At 51.6% G+C, this 24,665-nt stretch overlaps 7 protein-coding genes across 7 annotated transcripts; 4 read left to right on the top strand and 3 right to left on the bottom strand.

Moving 5' to 3' along the window:
- Positions 1–363: 363 nt before the first annotated feature.
- N7519_004192 (SET domain protein) lies at positions 364–2,638 on the top strand (the record flags this gene model as incomplete). Its single annotated transcript, XM_057290968.1, has 4 exons — positions 364–380; positions 465–1,013; positions 1,088–1,347; positions 1,425–2,638. 4 exons carry the CDS (start codon positions 364–366, stop codon positions 2,636–2,638), a joined length of 2,040 nt encoding a protein of 679 aa, XP_057152170.1.
- Positions 2,639–3,072: 434 nt separating this feature from the next.
- N7519_004193 (NADH-quinone oxidoreductase subunit NuoF) lies at positions 3,073–4,690 on the top strand (the record flags this gene model as incomplete). The annotated part of the gene is made up of 3 exons (XM_057290969.1): positions 3,073–3,330; positions 3,389–3,460; positions 3,533–4,690. The coding sequence occupies 3 exons, from the start codon at positions 3,073–3,075 to the stop codon at positions 4,688–4,690; spliced, it is 1,488 nt and encodes a 495-aa protein (XP_057152171.1).
- Positions 4,691–5,112: 422 nt separating this feature from the next.
- On the bottom strand, positions 5,113–7,055 carry N7519_004194 (putative MFS transporter; the record flags this gene model as incomplete). Its single annotated transcript, XM_057290970.1, has 3 exons — positions 5,113–5,809; positions 5,877–6,618; positions 6,662–7,055. 3 exons carry the CDS (start codon positions 7,053–7,055, stop codon positions 5,113–5,115), a joined length of 1,833 nt encoding a protein of 610 aa, XP_057152172.1.
- An 810-nt stretch (positions 7,056–7,865) lies between these two features.
- On the top strand, positions 7,866–8,211 carry N7519_004195 (uncharacterized protein; the record flags this gene model as incomplete). The annotated part of the gene is given in 2 exon segments (XM_057290971.1): positions 7,866–7,975; positions 7,989–8,211. The coding sequence occupies 2 exon segments, from the start codon at positions 7,866–7,868 to the stop codon at positions 8,209–8,211; spliced, it is 333 nt and encodes a 110-aa protein (XP_057152173.1).
- A 1,020-nt stretch (positions 8,212–9,231) lies between these two features.
- Positions 9,232–16,107, bottom strand: N7519_004196 (nucleoporin family protein; the record flags this gene model as incomplete). The annotated part of the gene is made up of 6 exons (XM_057290972.1): positions 9,232–9,345; positions 9,412–11,073; positions 11,131–11,367; positions 11,521–15,290; positions 15,600–15,722; positions 16,017–16,107. 6 exons carry the CDS (start codon positions 16,105–16,107, stop codon positions 9,232–9,234), a joined length of 5,997 nt encoding a protein of 1,998 aa, XP_057152174.1.
- A 1,605-nt stretch (positions 16,108–17,712) lies between these two features.
- Positions 17,713–20,059, bottom strand: N7519_004197 (acetate--CoA ligase; the record flags this gene model as incomplete). The annotated part of the gene is made up of 6 exons (XM_057290973.1): positions 17,713–17,775; positions 17,853–18,124; positions 18,185–18,314; positions 18,366–18,626; positions 18,686–19,930; positions 20,021–20,059. The coding sequence occupies 6 exons, from the start codon at positions 20,057–20,059 to the stop codon at positions 17,713–17,715; spliced, it is 2,010 nt and encodes a 669-aa protein (XP_057152175.1).
- A 3,064-nt stretch (positions 20,060–23,123) lies between these two features.
- Positions 23,124–24,665, top strand: N7519_004198 (M20 family metallo-hydrolase; the record flags this gene model as incomplete). The annotated part of the gene is made up of 5 exons (XM_057290974.1): positions 23,124–23,284; positions 23,337–23,654; positions 23,713–23,933; positions 24,022–24,538; positions 24,587–24,665. The coding sequence occupies 5 exons, from the start codon at positions 23,124–23,126 to the stop codon at positions 24,663–24,665; spliced, it is 1,296 nt and encodes a 431-aa protein (XP_057152176.1).

Consider the following 24,665-nt stretch of genomic DNA (forward strand, 5'->3'; position numbering starts at 1 on the left):
CCTTGCATGTATTCGCATGCTACCTGCCTGGGATCGGCTTACGAGTCCGTGGCTTTTGAGGCATTCGCCTGTGTACGATAGTTGAAGTCTGGAGAAGCGCATTGATTTAGTTTGAGCAATTGGTAGCAAATCCTGGTAGACCAGACTGAGAGTGTATTATTTCATAGATCGTTCTTGGATGTGTGAAAAAGAACGTTGAAGCTCACTCGAAGAAAAAAGCGGGCCCCCACCATCCCGCATCAATTCTTTCCTCAGGACCTTGACCGATACAACTACAGTTCATTCTTGGATAGCAGCGTCAGTGGCAAACAGACCTACCTGTGCGGAAAAATAAAGATCAAATAGAATCTACCTGCTTCAAGAATGGCAGCTTCCTCAGAGTAAGTGCGGTCTCGAGCTACGTCATTCTCAAGAGTTATTTGCAAACCAAGAAATATGAAAGATATCTAACACGGACAAAACAGAGAAGTTGATCCAAGGCTAAAAGCCCACACAGAGCTAGTAAACTGGTTCACCCAGCATGGCGGCACGGTCGACAAGAGCGTGCGCATTGCACAAGACGCCTCGCGCGGCGTGCACTTGCAAGTGAAAGAAGACTGGCCAGAGTCCATCCCGAAAGAGACCCGGGTGATCAACACTCCAATCAAAGTGTCAATGTCTTGGTTCAATTCCATTGGCTATGAGTCTCCGCGGGGCTCATTTCCTAAACACGGTGTTGACCTCCCGCGGACATGGATCGACGAGGTCGGGCCGGAGGAGACTTTTGCCTTCTTCCTCATGGGCCAGTATCTACGGGGGCCTGAGGGATTCTGGTATCCGTACCTTCGTACCCTGCCTCAGCCGGGTCAGTTGACCACCCCGTTGTTCTTTGGTGAGGAGGATGTAGATTGGATTCAGTGTACTGGCATTCCTGAGGCTGCCGTCGAGAGGATTAAGATATGGGAGCAGAAGTATGATTTGGGATATCTTAAGTTGGATGAAATTGGATTCCCAGATTGTGAACAGTATACGTGGTGAGTATGGGATACTCGTTATTAACTGTCACTTTTATTCAACCCGGAGAAACATTATGCTGATTCATATGCAGGGAGCTGTATCTCTGGGCTTCAACTATCATTACCTCCCGAGCATTCTCGTCGAAGGTCCTATCTGGGGCTGTCCAGCCTGATGATCTTCCAGAGGATGGAGTCTCGGCACTGCTTCCGCTCATTGACCTTCCCAACCATCGACCAATGGCGAAGGTCGAGTGGCGAGCGGGCGATGAGGATATTGGACTCCTTGTACTTGAAGATCACTCCGCAGGCCAAGAAATTTCCAACAATTACGGCCCTCGTAATAATGAGCAATGTACTTATCCCATTTGCCATGCCGTGATATTCAAGCTTTTTGAACGTCTGGATCCCCAGAGACTGACTTTAACATAGTGTTGATAAATTATGGATTCTGCATTGCCGGCAATCCAACAGATTATCGCATTGTTCATCTGGGTGTGAAGCCGGACAGCCCGCTCGGCGAAGCCAAGGCTCGCCAGCTAGAACTGTTCCCTCAGGTTGCCAAGAACACCGAGGACCACTATTACATCTTCAACCCTTTTTACCCACTATTGGCTCCCGAAACAAAGATGGAGAACTCGATCTTCTCACCGGCATTGTTCGACGCATTGACGGTCATGGAATCAAACACACGCGAGCGCAAAATGGTCGAGATCACGGAGGGCTGTATTCGCATTGCCCCGGGATATGGAAACAGCCATAGCATCTATGCTGCCCTCGCTCAGATCAGCTTTGAGCTAATGGCTCATGCCACAAACCTGAAAGCCAGTGCGGAGCATCTGCCTTTGCAACCAACTACCCTGAACCAGATCCACTCCCAGATCTACCGCAACGGACAGATAGCATTAGATCAAGCTGCCTTGATTATTGCCACTTGGACCATCACACGCGGCAGAGAACACAAGCGTGGTGAGAGTTGGGAGGATACAAAGGTCCTCTTACATGAACTAATGGCACGCGTCCCGGCCGGGCTTCTCTCAGACGAGATCATGTCCCGGATCCGAGTGCGTATCCTGGAGCGTCCATCACTCATCACTAAAAATGGTGAGCTGTTCAGATTAGGCGAGCTTTTCAGCCTTCTGCCGGCTGAAATGCAGGAGCCAGCTCAGAGATGCTTCCAGCACGCCCTCGGAGAGGCGAGTCAGGTCGTCCCGAGTATATCCACTGATCCACAAACTCTGTTTGCAATGGTTATTTGCTTACTGGTTGCCACATATAATTCGCCTGAGGCACGTTCAAGATTATCGTCGCGTCTCAACCGATGGTTTACTTTCCTGCTTGGGCAATACCCTCTGCCTTTTGACACTTCCAAATCTATTGACATTGGCATGGATGAACCTAGTGAAACACTTCGTCAATTCCAAGAATATGTTATGGCCGAAAAGCCAAGCTCATTTGCACCCGGCGATGGAGTTAACTGGCTCACAGAGGGTAGTAGTTGGTTGGAGTCACAGTGGCTTCAATGGGCATGGACAGTGGCAGGCTCAGAAATGGTGATGATCCCTCTTGAGCCATTTGAGATACTCAAGATGGAGGGATCTATGTCTATGCTGAAGCAGGCATGCCTCTATGTACCACAGGAGTAAATGAAGAGGAAACAGTAGACATAGAAATGAAAGAGATGTCCACTGTTTTTAGCCTGCTTACTTCGTGTCCGTTCGTCATCTTAGCCCGACTGGCTCGATGATGGAAATAACACAAGAAAAAAAGATGGTAAGAGAGAAAGTCATCCGCATCTGTCTTGAAAAGATTCGAACCCATGTTAGAGAAAGAAGCCATTTAAAGCGACCATGTCTTTATGTATACTAGTCACGTGATATAGCATACTTGAGGTCGTCATGACCAAATATGGAATACTGACTCAGCGACATAGTCACGTGCATTGTCACCACCCAATCATATCGAGCCCAAAGGCGGATCATTCAGCAAGCGCAGGAATTGCCGTGAGCTCCACGACTCCCTTCCCTCCTTCTCCACGACCCTTTGACCCTCACCACGCATTGTCACCCCGCCCGTCATCATGATATCCAGAGCGGCGGCTCCCTCCACCTCCTCCCTCTCCCACCTCTCGACCCGCTCCCTCCGCGCCCAGGGGGCGGCCGCCCGCTCCTTCGCATCTGTCTCGGAGGCGCCTCCCGTGAAGCACTATGGCGGACTTAAGGACCAAGACCGGATCTTCACCAACCTTTACGGACACCATGGAGCTGATTTGAAGTCATCAATGAAATACGGTGACTGGTACCGGACCAAGGATATTATTTCGAAGGGTGATGATTGGGTGGGTTGTCGCACAATTGACGGGCTAGGGAATTACCAATTGCTAATGCCATGAGCAGCTCATCTCGGAAATCAAGGCATCCGGCCTCCGTGGTCGTGGTGGTGCTGGTTTCCCTTCAGGATTGAAATACGTAAGTGGCCTACACGCAATTCGGACGAACGCGAGTGTTTTGGGATAACCAGGCTGACCCGCTACTCAACAGTCTTTCATGAACTTCAAGGATTGGGACAAGGACCCTCGCCCCCGTTACCTGGTTGTCAACGCAGATGAGGGTGAGCCCGGTACTTGCAAGGACCGGAAGATCATGCGCAAAGACCCCCAGAAGCTGATCGAGGGTTGCTTGGTGGTGGGCCGTGCTATGAACGCCAACGCCGCCTACATCTACATCCGTGGTGAGTTCTACCACGAAGCTACTGTCCTCCAGCGGGCTATCAACGAGGCCTACGCCGCCGGCCTGATCGGCAAGAACGCCTGCGGTTCCGGATACGACTTCGATGTGTACATTCACCGTGGAATGGGCGCCTACATTTGTGGTGAGGAGACCTCGCTCATTGAGTCCATTGAGGGCAAGGCCGGCAAGCCCCGCCTCAAGCCCCCCTTCCCCGCCGCCGTCGGTCTGTTCGGTTGCCCCAGCACAGTCACCAACGTCGAGACCGTTGCGGTGACACCGACCATCATGCGCCGTGGTGCCAGCTGGTTCTCTTCCTTCGGTCGTGAGCGTAACGCCGGTACCAAGCTTTTCTGTATCTCCGGTCACGTCAACAACCCCGTCACAGTAGAGGAGGAGATGTCCATCTCGCTGCGGGAGCTGATTGAGAAGCACTGTGGAGGTGTCCGCGGTGGTTGGGACAACCTGCTCGCTGTTATCCCCGGTGGCTCCTCGACCCCCGTCATCCCCAAGACCGTGGCCGACAACCAGCTCATGGACTTCGACGCCCTCAAGGACTCCCAGACCGGTCTGGGTACCGCTGCCGTCATCGTCATGGACAAGTCCACAGATATCGTCCGCGCGATCTCCCGTCTGTCTACCTTCTACAAGCACGAGTCTTGCGGCCAGTGCACTCCCTGCCGTGAGGGCAGCAAGTGGACCATGCAGATGATGCAGCGTCTCGAGACCGGCAACGCCCGCGAGCGCGAAATCGACATGCTTCAGGAGCTCACCAAGCAGGTCGAGGGCCACACTATCTGCGCTCTGGGTGAGGCCTTCGCCTGGCCCATCCAGGGTCTGATCCGCCACTTCCGTCCCGAGCTGGAGGCCCGCATCCGCCAGTACGAGAAGGAGCTTGGCGCTGCCCCCTTCGCCGGTGGCTGGCACCCCAACAGCCGTGCCGAGGGCAAGCTGATCTCCCCTGGCATGTAAACGCACTTCCCACCTTTCCTTTTTCCATTTACAACCCTTTTTCTCCATTTGTTGCCCCCTCAAAAAGAAGCAGGAACGGGTTGGGGATGATTCTTACATCTAGACCTCTCTTATATCTCCCTCTCCCTGGCCGGTAATGTCTTTTCTTGTTTCTTGTTGTCTGGTCCGGCCAGGGAGGGTGGTGTTTCTCTTTTCTTTACTCTGCTCGATCCCCTCGTGTTCATCTATCGCGCCTAGGTTTCCCTTTATTGTACAGTCGGTAGCAAATTTGATGCATTTGATGTCTTCATTCGTGCTATGTAGCATATTCCCATTTTCTCCATTTCCGTCACGCGACTAATAATATCCTCATAATAAACGATGGAATGCAGTAACAACAAAGTCTACCGCCTCAAAATAGCAGGGCGATGATAACTTTCGCTTCACTGGTTTGAGCGAGTATCAGTTCCTTCAATTCCTTCAGTGACACTAGCATCAGCACCGGCAGCCAATTCTCGAACATTAGTATCCTTCTGTTCTCTCCGGTCAGCCTTCCCCTCGACCTGAATCCCAGCGGCTCTCGCCTCCTTCTCTGCCTTCTTCCGTTCGATCTTGAGGAACCTCTTCTCTCTCCAGCCCATCCCATACACATTCTCGACCCAGAGCAATCCCATCCCAACAGCCATAACCAACCCCAGAAAAACAAAGCACCATCCCCAGCCCATGCCACTCAGCATCTGGCTAATGACAGCAGCCCCAACAGCACCAAGACAGCAGCGAACAAGGTTGCATGCCGACGCAGCTGTGGCTGGTCTATCTGGGAATAGGTCGACAAGAAGGGTGTTGAGGCAGTTCAGGGATGCAACGAAGCAAAAGCCTATGATGAACTGCAGCACCAGCGGTGCAGCTAAGTGTACTTTTTGCTGCAGGACCCAGCCATATGGGATGAATGCTGCTACGCCAACGGCCATTGTTGGGAATACTGTTTGCAGGCGAGTGCGCTCGATTGGAAAACTGCGCAAGTCGTCTCCTTTCTTCCGGTCCACCGGGAATCCGAGCCTCTGGGCTGTTCGCTTGTAGTTGTAGTCAATGACTTTCCCATATAGAACTGCGCCGAGGCAAGAGCTTACTCCGAGGGGTCTGGGAGCTTGTGTTAGTCAATGAAACCTTGGGTTGGAAAGATAAAGAGGGGGAAATATAAACTTACAGGAAACAGAGACCAATCTGGAGCTCGTTGAATCCGTACAGCGGACCGAAGAGACTGGGAGTGCTTGTCAACAGAGCGATATTCGAGAACATCACGATCCCGACGTATGAGATGATGATCAAGGCATCCCACTCCAGCAGAATGACAAAAGACTTGAGAGGATTCGGGAACCTAAGTCGCTTAGTATGCGAGGAATGTTGTTGGGATCCTTCTGCACCAGTTTGCCCTTCCTCATCCGACTGTGCCTGCCTCTTCGACCACCATTGGATGACCGATCTGCGCCACCACTCGTTTGGCACTGAATGACCGTTGCCAACAATCTTGCGTGCCGTCTCTGGCATAGCAAGCACATAGAACACCAAGTACCCTCCACTAACAATGACCAAGAACCAGAAAACACTGCGCCAGCCGAGGAATTTGGCCAAAAGACCACCGATAACAGGGCCCAGCGCGGGCGCAACCATGACACCTGCTGCCATGGGTCCGATATACTTCCCACGTTCTGCTGTTGTCGCAATGTCCGCTATAACGCCATACCCAAAGGCCACGGTGCCGCTGCTCCCTGCGCTCTGGAGACAGCGGAGGACAAGCAAAGCTGCGAAACTGTTCTGCAAGGCCAGGCCGATGTTTGCAGCGGTGTATACTGCAAACGCAATGATATACGCTGGGCGCCTGCCCCCGGTGTCGGCGAATGTGCCCATGAAGCTGGGAGCCAGGCCTTGGAAGATCATGTATGTTGTGACTGTGAGGTTGATCAGCTCCGGGGTGAGGTGGTAGTTCCGTACCAATGTTGGCATGACGGGGTAGTAGATTTGGCCGGAAAGGGGAGAAGAACGAAGCAAGAGTCACCATTACCACGATGAATAACTTTTCACGTTTGCTGAATGCTGAAAACGATGGCTGGAAATCGTCCGGTGTTGTTTCTGTGGTCGAGATATGTGGTTCGGTAGTTAGCACACCTGAGGCACCCTCAGCAGCAGCTTCGAGCTGATTATGGACGTTGTTGGCATCGCTGGCGGATGCATCCGTGGCTGGTGCTGGGGCGGAAACTTCAGTCGAGCCAGGGCCATATCCACTGTCGACTCTGCTTAAATTGGTATCTGCCGGGGTGCCCTCGAAGGGACCAGGTACTGTCACGGTGTTTCCCTCACGAGTTCCTTCAATCGGTTGCAGCTCCATGATGAATAAGTTATAGCAAGGATAAGATAAATAGCAGATGGAGAGAGGAGAAGTAGAGGAGAGAAGTAGCAAAGTAGCAAAGTATAGCTCTTTCCGAAATGGCACCTTCCCTAAATTGTACAACCCCGGACACTTCGACTTCGCACAAAACTTCTCTGTTGCCAGGGAGATACCACATACAATCCAGTGCTCTACACAAGCATGGTTCTAGATCAATGGTCAAGCTTCCTATCTGTAGAAGCTATATCTCAGGTCTGGAACCGACAGGCTATTGAGCCTACCCAAAAGCCACGCGATAATCAGGAGGAAACAGTGAAAATCAACGAGCCTGACGTGCAAAAGCTGGATGTCAACCTCAACAGTCGTTTTGCTCCATGAGACAAGTACTAAAGGCTCAGTCCATATGGAGGTGAGTACGGCGTCCAAGGACAATCTATAACATTGATGGACGTACTAATCAAAACAAAACCTAGGCCAGATCGCAAGGTGCATACTGAAGAAGAAGTCCAACCTTGGAAGTCCGCTTCCTTTACCAATTACAACGACACAATATTCCTACGCAATCCGGATAGTGTGCAGTGGACAGTTCAGTACTCACCCGTGTTTTCTCACGCTTCCAACAGTCATCTGGCTCAATCCTCGGGCATGTCCTAAAGGGCTAGTCAATTGGCCTTACACTTGACGGCCCCTGGGCCATGGTTCGTGGGTGTTGGTAGTGACCCAGCACGTGAGGATGTGCGGCAACTTACTGTGCGGAGCCTGGCTCACGCATACACCATGAGGCACAACAAGCTTTTTCTCTTTGACAAAATGGGTTTGTGGCTCAATGTAAAGAATATCAACCAGGAGCTCAAGGTAGCCGGAGAGCTAAAAGCCCCGTACAATCGCGAGCGCCTGGTGACAATGCCTTCCTGGACTTCGTCTTCATCCCAGTTTGTCATTCCCAGAGCCTCCGGCTCTCTTCCTCGGCTCTGATGCCGAGGAAGTCATCGACTCGAATCTCAAGTTGACCTGGCAGTTAGACGCATACCTCTATTATCAGAATTTCCGCACCAGACTGTACGGTCCTCGCACTGTTGGGAACATGGACATCCCAGTCGACATCATATTTCATCGACTTCGAGCTCATAGATCAAGAGAGACGGTCAGCCGATAGCTTCGGCAAGCCTAAACCAGGAGACGTCTCAACGCGAAGCCAATAATCGGAACTGGAGCCTCCAATGGTCTATACGAACTCTGTTCCTCACTAAAGGCTACCTACCTCTAGTATCGATGGAAACACTAGACGAAGCAAGCACAAATCTGAACATTCGACTCGTCCTGGCTCAACAACACAATCTATGGAGAGTTTGACCTGTCCATGGGTATGTGTGACACTTTGAGCACACACGAGGAAACAGATTCTCCATACGACAATCACAGGTAGACGGGTATGGACGAGAAATGCAGCCCATCCGACGCATTATCATCGTCGGTATCATAGGGGGAGGGCGGTTACGGTTGTACATACTTCTCTGTGAACTATCTTAGTGTTATAGCTCAAATGATTATATCTTTAATATTTATTAGCCTTCAAGAACCTCGTGGCCTGGCTCCTAGCGATCTTTTAGGATCTGTTGGTATGAACGTCTTGATTATACTTTGCCATAATTGTGCTTTTCGTAAGAATTGCTGCGGTTTATACTAATCTCTTCAATATGCATGGCGCTGAAACTCAGTTGCTGGTCAGACTTGTGGGCACTGAGGTCCATATCCTCAAGACCTAGGTGATCGACCTCTATTTTACGGATTTATATGCCTCGAGTGTCTATACTATAAGACACCCGATAGTATCTTACAAAGTATACAGTGGAGCACAACCTAGACTCGTGACGGCTTCGTTTTTACTCGCATTTAGGGCTGCGACCAAGGCGCGAAGCCGTAAGTGATCACATTCTTTATTCTGCTACCATGTCTACAGAAAAGAAAGGACAGACAAAATGAATTGGTTCAAATAGTAGTTTTTCAGCAATAGGGTAGAGTACACGGGTCATGGGAACCATTTGAGATCATTTGGGAACAGAACAGGGAAAAAAAAGAGCAGAACAAAAGAAAAGATCAAGGTGCTTGGGCTAATTAGTGCCCGCTAATTTCACAACGAACATATGCAAACTGAATGATTTCCTTAACTCGAAACTTAGTAGCCACCCGCCATGATGACGCCGTAGTACCGACGGCTCATTTCAGCAGTCTGCAAAATGCGAGCATCACCTGTCAAGGGCAGGCCCAGAACAGCAGAGGATTCAACAGACTGTAGAAAGATAGAAGTCAGCAATGAACAAAAACAATATATCAACGGAAAAGGGAGGAAACTAACATGAACATCCTCGTGCGTAATCCAGCCGGCGACAGCCCGGCTCATCTCCTTGAATGCAACACGCTCCTCCAGTCCTTCCAAACTGGATCCCTGGACACGGTCGCCCATTGCAACAAGAGCGTTAACCAGGCGGTTCAGGCGAATGGGATCACGTCGGCCGCTGGGGGCGTTGACCAGGCGGAGGAAATCTTCGTAGACACCACCGCCAGAAGACCAGCCGCGCATTTTACGCTCGGGCCCGTCGCCGAAGCCAGAGACCAGAGCTTCCAGGGTACGGTAGTCGCCCTCGATGATGGTGCTTGGACCGACGATGCGACAGAATGTGGCGTGGGCGTCGTTCCAGTGCTTGCCGCGGATAAGACAGTCGACTTCACGGGCGGCATCGCCGATATCGCGAGCATGCAGGGCCTTGGCAACCCAGATCCAGGCCTCGGGAAGCTGGAGCTCAGTGATGAGATATTGCCATGCCGGGTGGGAGGAGCCGTCGGCAGCGAAGGGCTCGGGGAGTTGAGCGGCGAACCGGGCGAGAGTTTCTTGGACGGCGCGCTTGCGGTCGTTGGCTTGGGAGAGGTGCAGGAGGACAAACAGTGCTTGATCAAGTTTCCCACCTGCGCTGAGTTCAGAAGCGAAATCCCAGACGAGCTTGTCGGTTTGATGTTGGTCGACTTTGATGGCCTGGTTTTGTCCGACCGTCGCAGCAAGAACGTGGTGTAGCTGGAAGGAGAGTCGGTTGGAGAGACGGGCACCGGAGACGGATTCGGGGAGGAGAGAGGCCGGGAACTCAATAGATTGGGCGCCGTGGCCTTGCATCGCGGAGAAGGCCTTGAGGAGAACCCAAAGAGGAGATTCGCGCCCAAGGGTATCAGAGCCAGGCTGCAGAACTGCACGTGTACTGGCCTGGTGGGACGGGTGGGGGAAGGCGGGTTCTTGTCCGGTGGCCAAGTCCGCAAGGAACTTGGTGACAGCCACCTCAATTGGCTCATCTTCAGCAGTGCAATACCACAAACGAAGACCAAAGGCCTGGAACCAATCTAGATCAAACCGCTCAGTGAAGCCAAAGCTAGAGGCCCGGTCTTCAAGGGCGCCGCCTGATTTACCCTCGCTGCGGAGAGCATTTCCAGCGACCAGCTCGTAAAGGGCCCGTGTGGGTTCACTCATCTCCGAAAGAATATTGTTTTGACGCCATACATCGATCTGGTTGGCTATGTCTGCCCGTGAGGTAGCATCGCGGCCAATCTGTGCGACTATAGTCGCCAGATGGGGATTTTGACTGTCGATCAGTGTCTTACACGCTTCCTCCACTCGGTGCGAACAAATCAAATGAACGGCGCGTTCCACGGGGGAGCGAACCAGATCCAAGTCCTGCGAGTGCTTTTCACGAATGATTTCCTCCCAAAGACGGGTGAGTCGGTCTTTCTTGATCCGGTGCGCAAATTGCTGTCGTAGACGCGGCGGTACACCTGCTGAGATGTCGTCCTCAATATCATCATTAAAAAGAATGTTGAGAAGCTGCCACACCAAGCGCTCTTCCTCCGACTGGGAACGGGTAGACGGAGACAGAGGGAACTGTGACAGGTCGACCTTGGCCATACGAACCAAAGGAGTGCCGTCAATACGCTGGATAGAGGACTGAAGCCGCTGGACATCGAGCATTTCCTTGGCCTGCATCATGATCAGCATAAAGTCCACCTAAACACCAACAAAGCAGCTTAAACATACCTCGCCAGATTGATTGTAAGCCATCACTGCAATATCACGCTCCTCGCTGAAAATGGAGAACCTTTCTTTCCAGGTCTGGTTCACCCCCAAGATTGTGTCCTCCATATCGCTTTTCGCGCAGACGAGGGAGTCCATGGGACCCCAGCGAGGTTTGAAAGAGTCATGGAATGCAGCATCGGATTCGCTCATTTGTGTTGTATCGCCAGCAAAGGTCTTGGGTTGCTTGTTGTAAGGCCACTGTAAGGAACAAGAAGGTTTTAGCTCAGGTTATCGCATTTGTTAAACTATCTGAGGGATGATGTGCAATTTCCTAGATACATGATGAAGTGACACAAGGGAAAGGGACAAAGGAAATGATAATCAGTGTGAACATAAGAAGGGAGTTCTAACCTCAAAGCCCTTTGGCTGTGCCTTAGAAGGCTTCAGCGGAGAAGGGGCAGCTTGCTTGCGCGGCTGCTGAAACAAAGAGTTCATAAGATCAATGCTGTTCGAAAAACCTTTCTTCGGAGGGGCTGTCGCAATGGTTGTGGGAGATTCGTCGTTCACGAGGTTGCGATCAAGGAAAGCGTTCGCCTGCATTTCACGCAGGGCGTCACGGTTCTGCTTGCGAGGACTGATGGTGCGCTGCAACTGCTCGGCCCAGTCGCCACTAAGATCAAGCTGAGGCTTTGCAGGGCTGCCGAAGTGTTTCGACATTGGGTAAGTGGTGTCCAGATCACCGTTGGTGCTCTGGTAGTCGTCCCGCTCCACGGTACGATGAGGAGTCGGAAAGGCACCCGCCATATCCATTTCATCTGCCTCATCTGATCCAACTACCGAATCGCCAGACTGTTGGCTCTCGGTGACGACGTCGTCGTCATTCTCAGTAGTCGAACCCGTGGAGCCTTCCTCTAAAAAAGACTCGGTTTCACCCTCAGAAAAATAATCATCCTCCGCAGGCATGGCCTGATTAGCGAAAGAGCCAGGAACAAGCTTGCGTTTTTTGAAATCGAAAGTATCGTCTTCAACACCAATCATAGAACCGACAAAGGACTCGTCGATGGAGAAAGTGGTGGATTGATCGAAACTCGCGGGGTTGTCGAAGTGAGCCCTGGGGGTAGGGTGGTCAGGGCCTTGGGCACTCATGGTGCTCTGGTCAAGACTCTCACCTTCCTCTTCGTCATAATCAAGGCCATAAGTGGTGAAATGAGGCACCTTGAAAACCCAGGTTCCAGTCTCAGTCTCGTAGTTAACGAACTCGGTATCGCCAACCTTCTGCAGACGGTCAATGTGCTTGTCGAACAGAGGACCACTGGTGACAGGCGAGTTGCTCTTCTTATCTCTACCACGGGGCCAGGAGTTCTCAATCCGCAGGGTAGACGGCACGTTCAGTCCTTTGCCCCTGGCAGGCTTGACCGATTCTTCGGGGTAGACAGTAATTTTGCGAAGACCGATATCCACAATATTGGTGAAAAGGTTGTCCAGATCAACGGTAGTCAAATCAACGGGGCCATTGAAAGTGACAGATCCACAGTTCTGACGACCAACAGTGAAGTCGACGACTTGCTTGAGCTGGTCGCGGCTCAATCGGCTAAGCTCAGCACGGGAAGGTTGCATCCAGTACTCACCAGGCCTTGGGTCACCGCCGGGGATGAAAGTAAGGCGTTTAACGGTAGCACCGTTGGTGGTTGCTGGTGCGCTTTCGGGGACAACAGCAAGGTCACGACGGGTAGACTCCGCCTCGGGGCGATCGGAAGTACCCGCAGCATCGAAACCATTGAGGCTGCCGCTCTTGCGCACAGAGCGAAGGAAGCCAAGCTCCTCAGCAGACGGCTCAGGACTGTTGGGTTCAACACGAACAAGGTCTCCGCCGTTGAGACCGGAGGTATTAGAGTCGAAGCTGACCTTTTTCTTCAGCTTGTCGGCAGACTGAGCAGCATCTTCTCCGTTGGTGAGGAGAGGGGCCGGGGAAGCGCGAGTAGAGGGTGACAATATTTCATTTCTCAGACCACGGTTGATAGTGAGACGCTTGAGGTTGCTGGTGCCACGTGTGCTGCCGGTCTGCAGGGCCCCAGGAGAAAGGATGCTGTCCGCCTCTGGATCGAAGGTCTTTCGGAGGTTGCTAGTGGAGTAACTCTTGCTGAAGGTACGACCAATGCTGCCATTGACGCTGCCGCGGAGACTGTTACTGCCGGCAGCACCACCCAGCAAGCTACCACCGAGACCAGATGGCGTACCAGTGCTGCCAGAGGGCGATCCATAGGTAGAGTAGGAGAAACCATATCCACGCTTCGGAGGGGTAATGAGGCGATTGGCAGCGTTGGGGGTAATTCTGTAGACGGGCAACGGAGTTCGCTGCTTTTGTTTCATGCTAGAAGACAGTGGCGTGGCAAGGGGACCGGGAGCCGATGCACCAGGGGCAGGAAGACCAGAGAAAATGGACTGGCTTCCGTAGGGGTTTCCATCAAGGAGTGACGCTTGGAAGCTACCAGGAGCGGGCTGAGACTGTTGTCCGGCAGTTGTGGCGCCGAAAGAACTGGCACCCAGGCCACCGGTCTGCTGTTGCTGTTGACCACCGAAGAGCGAAGAGCCGGCGCCTTGGCTAGTGGTGGTTTGACCACCGCCGAACAAGCCGCCACCGCCGGTTCCCGTAGTCGAACCAAAGAGGCCACCGGGCTTCTGCTGCTGTTGGTTCTGTGTGCCGAACAAGCCACCACCGCCGGCAGCTGGCTGGGGCTGTGAGGCACCGAAGCCAGAGAAACCACCTGCGGCGGGAGCTGGGGCAGACCCGAAGAGACCACCGGGCTTTTGTTGTTGCTGGTTCTGTGTAGTGCCAAATAGCGAACTGCCGGTGCCAGCTTGCTGATTTTGACCACCGAAGAGTGAGCTACCCTGCTGCTGCTGGGGTTGCTGCTGAGCTCCACCGAAGAGCGAAGATCCTGCAGCTGGAGTAGTACTGGGAGCGCCGCCGAGCAAACCTGTGCCAGTTCCCTGTTGCTGGGTGCCCGCACCAAATCCACCGCCGCCAAACAATGACTTGGGTTGATTTTGAGCCTGGTTCTGTTGGTTTGCACCGAAACCACCGAAGGCACTTGGTGTTTGCTGCTGAGTACCGCCACCAAATGGTGAAGCTGTGGCGGTTGAAGCTCCGAACGGATTCGCGGCAGTAGTTGTTTGAGTACTGCCGAAACCACCAAAGGCGCTACCGCCAGTTGTGCCGGCGGCACCAAATGCGGGCTTGTTCTGCTGTTGCTGGTTGCTGCCACCGAACAAAGATCCGCCGGTGTTGCCGAAGGCTGATCCAGTTCCAGTACCGGTGTTGCTTCCAAAGCCACCAGCGGTTTGTGTGCCTCCACCAAAGAGAGATCCCGATGAGGCTGCAGGAGTAGTTCCACCGCCGAATAAGGAAGTTGCCGGTTTGGCTGCTCCACCGAACAATGGGTTAGCAGGAGTGGAGCCGAATCCACCTGCGGTCTGGGTTGAACCGAAGCCGGTTGGCGCACTCGTGGCAGCCGCTCCGAACGGAGTGGCGCTAGCGCCGAAGGCAGGAGTAGTTGTAGTATTCTGACCGAATCCACCAGTTGTAGTGTTTCCGAAAGCAGGAGCGCCAAAACCACCGGCTTGACCACTGCCGTTGCCGAAGCGACGACCTTGTTGGTAATCCGCTAGGCGCAGCTCCTCGAAAGACCATTTATTGTAGGGTTGCATAAAACAGATGCTTTGATAGTGGTTCGTGGTGTTGGCTGAGCTGGTATCCTTCTCATTCCAGGGACTGAACGGGGTGCCGCCAGTACCTTCGCAGTTAGGCAGAGCTCCTTGGAAGGCAGTACCCGAGCCACCGAAGCCTGTGCTGGGGGTTGTTGTGGCAGCAGTAGATCCGAAGCCACCACTGGTGCCGAATCCGCCAGTACCCGTAGTCGAAGAGCCAAAGCCCGTGGGTTTGGCGCCACCGAAAAGGCTTCCACCCGCGGGGGCTGCGCTGGCATTTGAGCCAAAGCCGCCAGTGGTGCCGGTAGAACCGAATCCTCCGCCAGTACCGAAGCCGCCGGTGGTGCCAGCAGTCTGAGTGCCTCCTCCGAAGAGAGATCCGCTGTTAGAAGTGTTGGTGGTGCCGAATCCACCGGGGCGAGTTTGACCGCCGAAAAGGGCATTAGGTTGGGTTGCAGTATTGGTTCCGAATCCTAATAAAAAGTAAGTGGTTAGTAAACACGATCAATCCTTCAATGAAGCAATCAAGCAAGTGCAAATTGATAAAGAGAGGTCCTCAGGCGCATGTCGACCAAGATGTGGGCAAGTCGCAGGGTAGTGGCAATTCCAGGAGAGGGCCACGAGCGATCACTCCAGGGAGGGGGGCCGAAGAGCAAGTTGACGAATTCCACGTGCGCGATCAGTGCGGGAGCGTCTGAATCGCAAGTCCATTTGCTGCGACGGGGAATCTCGCCAGGGAAAATCGAGAGAGCAGCGCAAGCTCAATACGATCGAGCACGTACCTCCGCCAGTGCCGGAACCGGTTCCGAAGCCAGTAGATGTGTTGGAAGCGCCACCGCCGAAGGCGCCACCACCTGAAGTGCCAGACGTGGCACCTCCGAACGGGGATGCTGTCGAGCCAAAGCCTAGATGACGGAGGGGATCGCGGTCAGAGAGACTTGGATTCGAAGAAGCCCTTGCATTCCTTATCTTGTTGTGGTGTCGCTAATGCATCCAAATGGTCCGCAGGTGATTTTCGATCGCACGGCGAAGGTTTCTATGCTGATATTTTTCGCCTTGCGCGTGGCACCATCGCGGGTCGGAATTAGGAGCACCGGTTGTCGAGATAGGGAAAATCCGAGGACACGAGTAGGAGAGAGAAGGGAATAGGGGCTGGAAACACAAGGGGAATTTGAAAAGGGGAACAGGGAAAGACCTACCTCCAGTGCTAGTGCCAGATCCAAAGCCAGTGCCAGTGCCAAAGCCGCTGCTTTGGTTGTTCTGACCGAACCCTCCAAATCCGAAAGACATGATGTCGGTTGGAGTTTGTCGGGTGTTCACGAAGTCATAGGTCGATTGCGCGCAGTTTCGAGAGAGTGCAGATTAATAGAAGAAGAATTGCGAGCAGTAGTTGCGCGGGGATGAAGAAGAGAGGGAGAAGACGCGACAGAAAAGAAGAGTTAAGTTTGCTGGAGACCTGTGTTAGGTAAGGTCCGGGCAATGCTCTGTCACGTGATAGCTGCCTAAATCGGATTTCGCCAATGAATGCGGTGTTCAGAGCTATTGTCCTTAGCGGACAATAGACTTGTCTTCGGTCTGTTTATTGACGAATGACTCATTGATTGTCAAGGCAGCTCGAGGTGAAATATTTCATTGTTTAACGAGTATTGTCATTCACAGGTGATCCGAAGGTGAAACACACTCGCACAGGTGATGTATACATGTACACATTTCCTCGAGCCTACTTTATAGAAATTATTTTTATTGTTCCTATTATATTTGTCGTGTTTTGTAAATTACTTCCAAAGAGTATACATGATTGATTTCTATTATTACAGAGCCTTCAAGGTTTGAAATGGAAAAAGGTATAGGCCCAGATATGTCTACATATGTACTAGCACATAGCACCTTGTAACCGAGAGTATCATAGTGTATAATTTACATCCAATCACCTTGGATCTTAGATTGCTACAGCCACGTGCGCATATCAGCTGGTCTCATGCAGCACTTTAGGACCACAGTAGGCCGTCGGACATCCATGCCCCGGAGGCAACTACCTAGGTATAGAGTCAACTACCATTTATTAGTCAATCTTCCAAAAAGAAATTGGGAATAAGACAATATCTCCGAGAAATTGCACAAAAAAGCTAAAAGGAACTCATGAGGTTCGTATTCTCTGAGAGATCGCCAGCCAGTGCTGTGGCTTGTACCCATTAAGCGGGTTGAGATACGCATAACAACGGTACACTGCAAAACAGCAGCGACTATACATATGTACTAGTACGTATGTACTATGTAAAATTTGTCCATGCTGACTTGCGTCCAATGGGAGCCAGGGCAATGTAGGTAAGAAATCACACCCATTGGATACGAATTCACGATAGACGGTATATCCGCGTGACTCGCGAGACGTTTTAAGTGTAACTGAAGGATCTCTTCTACAATTGGTATAAGATAGTTTTTGAAGAGCTTTATCCATGTCAGTCTTTATTCAATGAAGGGCAGAGACCATTCGGAAACCTACATTCCCCTGGGGTTTTTTCGAGTATTAACCGCAGAGTACAAAATACAAGCTAACTAGGTACCCACCAGACAAAAGCTTCGCATCGCGGGTGGCAACATACATCCAACAACTTCAGAAGACCGTTCACGAAACTTATATGAAGCCAAAAACAAAACTATTCACATCGCTTCTGAGCGAGCCAAGGGAATCTCAAGTACAAGCAGTGATTCTGAAACCGGCCAAAAAAGAAAAGAAAAGAAAACTACCCGCATGGTCAAGTCCGATTCCAGCATGAACCAAGTGGACCGAGATCGGGGGCGTATGATCCGAGGAGGACCATCAGACTACTTCCAAAAATTCACCAGAAATTTTGCTCTCCGACGTCATTATCATCATATTCATAGACTTTCACTTTACTTCTGGCGAGCAGTGTGGACGGTTTCGATGATCTTGTCCACGACACTGGGGTCGGAGAGCTGTGAAGAATATTTTGTTAGCTATTGTTCGGAGAATTACGATTGCGAGTAGTATCTTGCTGAGAGATAGTGCTTACCGTTGATGTATCACCAAGGCTGTCCTCCTCGCCACTGAGAATCTTCCGGAGGATTCGGCGCATGATCTTGCCACTGCGGGTCTTGGGGAGGTCCTCCACGACGAAGACGGCCTTGGGGGCGGCGAAGGGACCAATGGACTTGCGAACTTGCATTGCAAGGTCCTTGCTGATCTGATCTGTGAGCTTGCCCTCCTTGAGAGCGACAAATGCATTGACAGCCTGTCCGGTCAGCTCGTCAGCAATACCAACGACAGCAGCCTCGGCAACAGAAGCTGTTCATAGTTAGTTTGGGCTCAGTTGCGATTTTTGGCAGGTACTGTGGTTGGACTTACAGTGCTCGAGAAGAGCAGCCTCGATCTCAGCGGTGGACAGACGGTGTCCAGAAACGTTGACGACATCGTCGACACGACCGCGGATCCAGTAGTAGCCGTCGTGGTCACGGCCAGCACCATCTCCGGTGAACTATATATGAGTTAGTATCAATCCTGCAAGTCAGGCTGCGAGGCGTCTTACGTAGTAACCCTTGTACACGTTCAAGTAAGTGTCCATGTAACGTTTGTGGGCACCCCACACGGTGCGGGCCATGCTGGGCCACGGCTGCTTGAAGGCCAAAACACCCTCGACATCATTGCCAACAATCTCCTCTCCGGAGACGGGGTCGATAATGGCAGGCTCGATACCGAAGAAGGGCAGGGAGGCACTGCCGGGCTTGGTGGGGGTGATACCACCGAGAGGGGTGATGACATGTGAGCCGGTCTCGGTTTGCCAGTATGTCTACAGATCCAAAAATTAGAAGTCATTCCAAAAGGTCCAAGGGTAAGGGGAAAACGAACGTCGCAGATGTGAGCTTCCTCCTTGCCAACAGACTCGAAGTACCACTTCCAGACTTCCGCGGCAATGGGCTCTCCGACAGAGCCAAGAATACGCAGACTGTGCATCTTGTGGTGAATGTGCTCATCTCCAGCGCGCTTCAGCAGGCGCAGGGCGGTGGGTGCAACGTAGAATTGTGTGACGTCGTGCTTGTCAATGACATCCCAGTAGCGGGAGAAGTTAGGGTAGGCGGGGGTACTCTCGAACACGACGGTGGCACAGCCAAGCAATAGAGGGGCGTACACGACATAGGTGTGACCAGTAATCCAACCGACATCACCGCCGCAGAAGTAGCGATCATCGTCGTGGATATCAAACACGTACTTTCCAGTCATGGCAGCACCGAGCAGGTAACCGGCAGTGGTGTGCATAACACCCTTGGGCTTGCCGGTAGAACCGGAAGTGTACAACAGGAAGAGAGGATCCTCGGAGCTGACCGACTCAGGGGCGAGGTAGTTGGGGTACTTCTCGACCTCCTCGTGCCACCAAATGTCACGACCAGCGGTCCAGGGCACCTCGGCACCGGTGCGCTTGTACACCAGCACGGTGTGCACATCGGGGCACTGCTTCATGGCCTCGTCCACAATCTTCTTAGTGCCAATGACCTTGCCACCGCGCTTGCCCTCGTCGGAGGTGATGATGACCTTGGAGGAGGCGTCCAAGACACGGTCCCGGAGGGAGTCGGAAGAGAAACCAGCGAAGACAACGGAGTGCACGGCACCAATACGCGAGCAAGCCAGGAAGGCGATCACGGCCTCGGGAATCATGGGCAGGTAGATACCGACCGTGTCGCCCTTCTTGACACCGCGCTCCTTCAGAGTCCAGGCAACCCGGGACACCTCGCGCATCAGCTCTCCGTAGGTGATCTTACGGCCCTCGTTGGGCTCGTCGGCCTCATAAATAATGGCGACCTTATCTGGGTTCTTGAGGGCATGGCGATCGACACAGTTGAATGATGCGTTCAACCGACCCTCGACGAACCAGGCATTGTCGCCGTTCTCGAACGAGCCGTGGTGTGTGGTTTCAAAGTCCTTGTCGAATGTGAGGAGCTCGCGGGCCATGCGGGCCCAGAAGGTGTCGGGGCTCTTGATTGATTCTTCGTAAAGCTTCTTGTACTCCTCAAGGTCCTTGATGTGAGTGCCGGAGGGGTGCTTATCGTGGAACGCCTTGGGGACGTGGAAAGTGTCGACCTCGTGTGCCTCATGCACCTATACCACCAACTGTTAGCCCATAATACTTCGGTCACCGGTGCGACACAGGTCTGGGTCATCCCGGTCTTGGAGGTAGGTGATTCTTACCACTGCGGGCTTGGGAGGCTGAATTGGGCCGTCCGACATGATTGCGGTAGTCCAATGGGAATAATAAATGTGGGATGAACTATATATGTACTCTGCGTGAGATCGTGTTAGTGAACATGGAATTGCCGGAAAAGTGAGCAAAGTGGGATGAGCTCTTAATGCAGATAAGTGGGGTAATGGAACTTACTCTGAGAGTCGAGGGGTTATAAGTTATAAAGAGTAATGATCAAACAGGGTATGTATAGCAAATTAAGAGAAGATATTAAGAAGAGAAAGAGAAAAGAAACGCAAGGAGGGGGACTCACGAGAATATTAGTAGTCCAGCTGTCCCGGGAGGATGTGCCACTTCCCTTTTCATCTGTGGTCCGTGCCCCTTACAATAAATTACAGTACCACTCTAACTACCTAAGTACCTAACTCCGGCTGTCTCCTCTAGCCGCAGACGGCCTGGAAAAGTACATTGTACATTGGACATTCGGATTATCCACTCCCATTTCCAAATCAGGAATAAGATACATTCCGAATACGATCCAATTCAGTAAATTGCCTTGTCCCATACGAGTTTGGGTTCGGCCATGCGGGGGTTGGGAGGTTCCTTCCGTTGCTCCGGGGTAAGCTTGCCCCTCCAAAGATTTCGACTAAAGATCAGGCCCCCTCATTGGGGCGTTTATAGCCGGGAAGAAACGCCAAGTTCAACCGATCACGGCCCAGTTGTTCTCGTCGAACCCTTTGTCCGAGTCCATACTACCTAGGCACTTTAGCCAAGGTCCGGGGTCGCGGGCCAGGGGAATGCAAGTCAGTTTCAATTCAATACAAGCGTCTCCTGCCCCACCAATGCAGGCCGCTGCCGCATTTGTATATTTAGGGAGACATCCTTACTTCGACTCCGTACATTATGTATAGATACATAGTATGTACATATGTGTATTCTTTCATATTGTAGAACCCTTTTTCAGTTTGACCTTAATATGATGTTATGATGTCAGGGGACCCTCGGACCGAATATTCCCCCATACTTGGAGGCTCATGGGATCGACTGGAGATGTGGGGTGGATGAGTAAGCTAAACCTTTTTCCATCTTTTTGTGCGCTATTGGCGCTGTTGATCTTAATCGTCTGAAACTTTGGCATTGTGTGAGTACAATAATGATGTTGTATGTTGTATGGGTATGGAGTAGTAGTCGAGGGATAATATTAAAGCCACATGGGTAGGTCCACTGTTCAGTTACTAGACTATACAATTTTAATCTTTTTAATTTATTTCATCACTTTTAAATGTTACCTAACTAGCAGGTTTTTATGGGATTGTATTTGTGGGGAGCAAAATGATTGAGGGGGGGGGGGGTACCTTGCAGCTTACTAGGACATATATACCCTGCACTTTTTACTCACCTGGGCAGTTCCCAAAGTTGCATTGGTGGAAATACTTTTGAGATAGAAATAATTTTTGATCTGAAACAGACCGAAGTTGAGGAGTTTATTCCAATCTCTTAACACGGCTTAGATGGCATCTAGCTTTGCGATGTAATATGCATCGTACATTTGACGGCGGGATCTTCGCCCCTCTGTAACTGCTACTGCATGAAGATCAGTGGGATACGAAATGAACACACTGCTGTCGCTGCTCTAATAAAATAAAAAAGAGTTGTTTAAGATCCACCTTTCCCACTCGTTTCCCAACAAAAAAAAAAAGGGAGGTCATGCAGCCCGAACTCAAGACCTGCACGCCTACACCGGGCGATCCGACGGGGTATCAAGCTGTATTTGTACTATTTACAATAGTACGATCGTTGGAATTCAGCGGGGAGAAAGGCCAAACTGCCCAATGAGCACAACATAATTTGAACAAAAGATTATTGTGGGACGAGTCCCCACGAGTCCCTACAATATAGTGAAAGAGGCCGAGAAAAAACCGGGTTAACTCCACGCTTTGCTCGATGCCCCAACAAAACATATATTGTACAAGAAAATTCCAATTCCACGGGGGAAGGGCCGGGAGATATACGGAGTTACTGCATTTCGCGCCAAACCCGTCCAGTGCCGGTCCACTTAAAATCACACAAGCGCTAAATTCATCATGCGGCCGCCCTTGTCTGTCGTGACATGTACTTAGACTAACGGCGCGCTAAGGCGTGGATCGCATGACTTTTAGACGGGCCTGGACTAGGAGTATCATTAATCGAGACCGTTGCGACCAAATTTTAACATGAAGAATAGACGCAGCTAGATCGCTGTATGTTCGCATAGTTCCGACTCGAGGACATGCGAAACGAAGACGGTCTACTTGTAGCCCGCTATGACTTATAGTGGGGAATAGCTTATTTTGAGACGTAGAAGGTGCGACCATCTCTCTTTCAGACTATGGAAGGAGCGGTGTCAAGGAAACCTGGGAGGGTTGGCGATAATTCCTGAGCAGCATGCCGTGGTTATATACTCACTGGCTCTTGTTACCGGAGTAAAGGATATGCTCAGTAAAAACAGGCTATAAGGGGGGTTCCAATCATCACCAATTGGAAAACATTGCTTTTTATTGCTCAAGGTATCCCACTGGTGCTATTTATTAACCTCATGCTCGTTGATTTGAGTATCATTCTAGGTCTATAGTGGCGTATAGCTACACTGGTTGGCCATGCGGTGAGTCTACGGGAGTACTGGTATGGTTGGAATGTGTTTAAAAATTTTGCTTTGAACAAATATCCGATAAAGCAAGCATTTTTGCCGCGCTTTATCTTCAACCTCCTGTATGGTTAGTTCCAGTAAGAGATTTTGGGTTCGCAGATGTTGCGGGAAGGCGTCGGGCGATGACCCCTTGCCAATGGCCTTAGGGGTTTCGGCCATTACTTGCACGAGTGGAAACCATTCCAGTATCTAATCCAAAAATCAGCCTAGCAACATTGATCATTGCTGCGACCGTATCCACACCTGTTATGAGAAGGCGCTGTCAGTGTCATATATTGGTGAGTGGCCTCCGACCTTAAGAAGACGATTTCTAACTCAATAAAGCCCTTTTACATCCAACCTCTTCAACTCCAGCCATCTGCTTCAAGTTAGACAGGCATTTTCAATAGAACCGGCTGTCTGACCGGTGTGACTTTGTCCGCAAAATGTACGGCACAAAAGGCGTAACACGCGCCCTTCATTCCAATGCCCGGCGGTTCTCTACTGCCACCCGACTACAAGCATCAGGCCTCAAGATTAATTCGGAGCGCTTATGGAACACCCTTCACGAGACATGTGAATGGGGTGCTGAGCATCGCTATGGCGAGTATGTACCAATCTCCCATACGGCCATTGAACACAATCTAACAACATAACAGAAAGCCAACTGATACAGGGATGGCTCGTCTGACTCTCAATGATGATGATGCCCGCGTTCGTCGGTGGTTCGCCGCTGAAGTCCAGAAGCTGGGCTGCTCTCTTTCTGTGGACCAGATGGGAAATATGTTTGCGCGGCAATCAGGGCGGCTGAACTCGGCTGCCCCAATGATCGCAATGGGAAGTCATCTGGACACTCAGCCTCGAGGTGGTCGGTACGATGGTATTCTCGGTATCATGGCTGCTCTTGAGGTCCTTCGGACGATGAAGGAAAGTGGGTTCCAGACTAACTATGATGTCGGAGTGGTCAACTGGACCAAGTAAGCATGGAAATCTGTTTTATCGTGCCATTCGGGATTGTCACTGACGAATCCACAGCGAGGAAGGTGCACGATTCCCCAAATCCATGTGCTCCTCGGGTGTCTGGGCTGGTGCCATCCCAATTCAACAAGCTTGGGACCTGCGTGATATTCACGATCCCAGTGTGACTCTACGCTCCGAGCTTGAAAGACACAGATATTTGGGCGATATTGCTTGTTCCAGCGATCCAGCAACTGGATACCCCCTAGGAGCTCACTTCGAGCTGCACATTGAACAGGGTCCGATTCTCCCGAGAACAACAAGTCAATTGGTGTTGTTCGGGTGCCCAGGGATATAGATGGTTGACTATGACCGTTCACGGGAAAGATGCCCACACCGGAACAACACCTTTCAGTGCTCGCCAGGATCCATTGCTTGCATCATCTAGGATGATTGCCGCTTCGCATGATATTGCTAAGCGACACGATGCGCTAGCCTCGACTGGTATTATCCGGGTTCCATCAAACGCGTCTACGAACACCGTCTCATCCCAGGTGACTTTCACTCTTGATATCCGACACCCGCAGGATAGTGTGGTACACGCCGTGCAGGACGAATGCCTCAAGGCATTTGAGGCTATTGCATTGCAAGATGGCAAGGGTGTGTCCTTTGACTGGACATTGGATACGGACTCGCCGGCTGTCAAGTTCGACGATAACTGCGTGGCGTCTATTCAGGCTGCGGCGGATCACCTGGTCGGTCGTGAGAAATCGATGCTCATGACCAGTGGCGCTGGTCACGATACTGTTTATACTAGCAAGCACTGTCCCTCTGCGATGATCTTTGTTCCCTGCCGGGATGGTGTGAGCCACCACCCGACAGAATATTGCAGTCCACAGGATTGGTAAGTCTTCTTTTTCCCATGGAGTTTTTCGAAATCTGACAATCGCAGCGCTATGGGTACGCAAGCTCTTCTCGAAGCTGTTGTTCACTACGATGAATTCAGGGTAGAGGCTGAAGGGCAAAAGTAA

The sequence above is a fragment of the Penicillium mononematosum genome (genome assembly GCF_028829835.1).
Source record: "Penicillium mononematosum strain IBT 11891 chromosome Unknown utg000002l:1.0-8112719.0:1.0-8118358.0, whole genome shotgun sequence".
NCBI classification, from domain to species: Eukaryota; Fungi; Ascomycota; class Eurotiomycetes; order Eurotiales; family Aspergillaceae; genus Penicillium; species Penicillium mononematosum.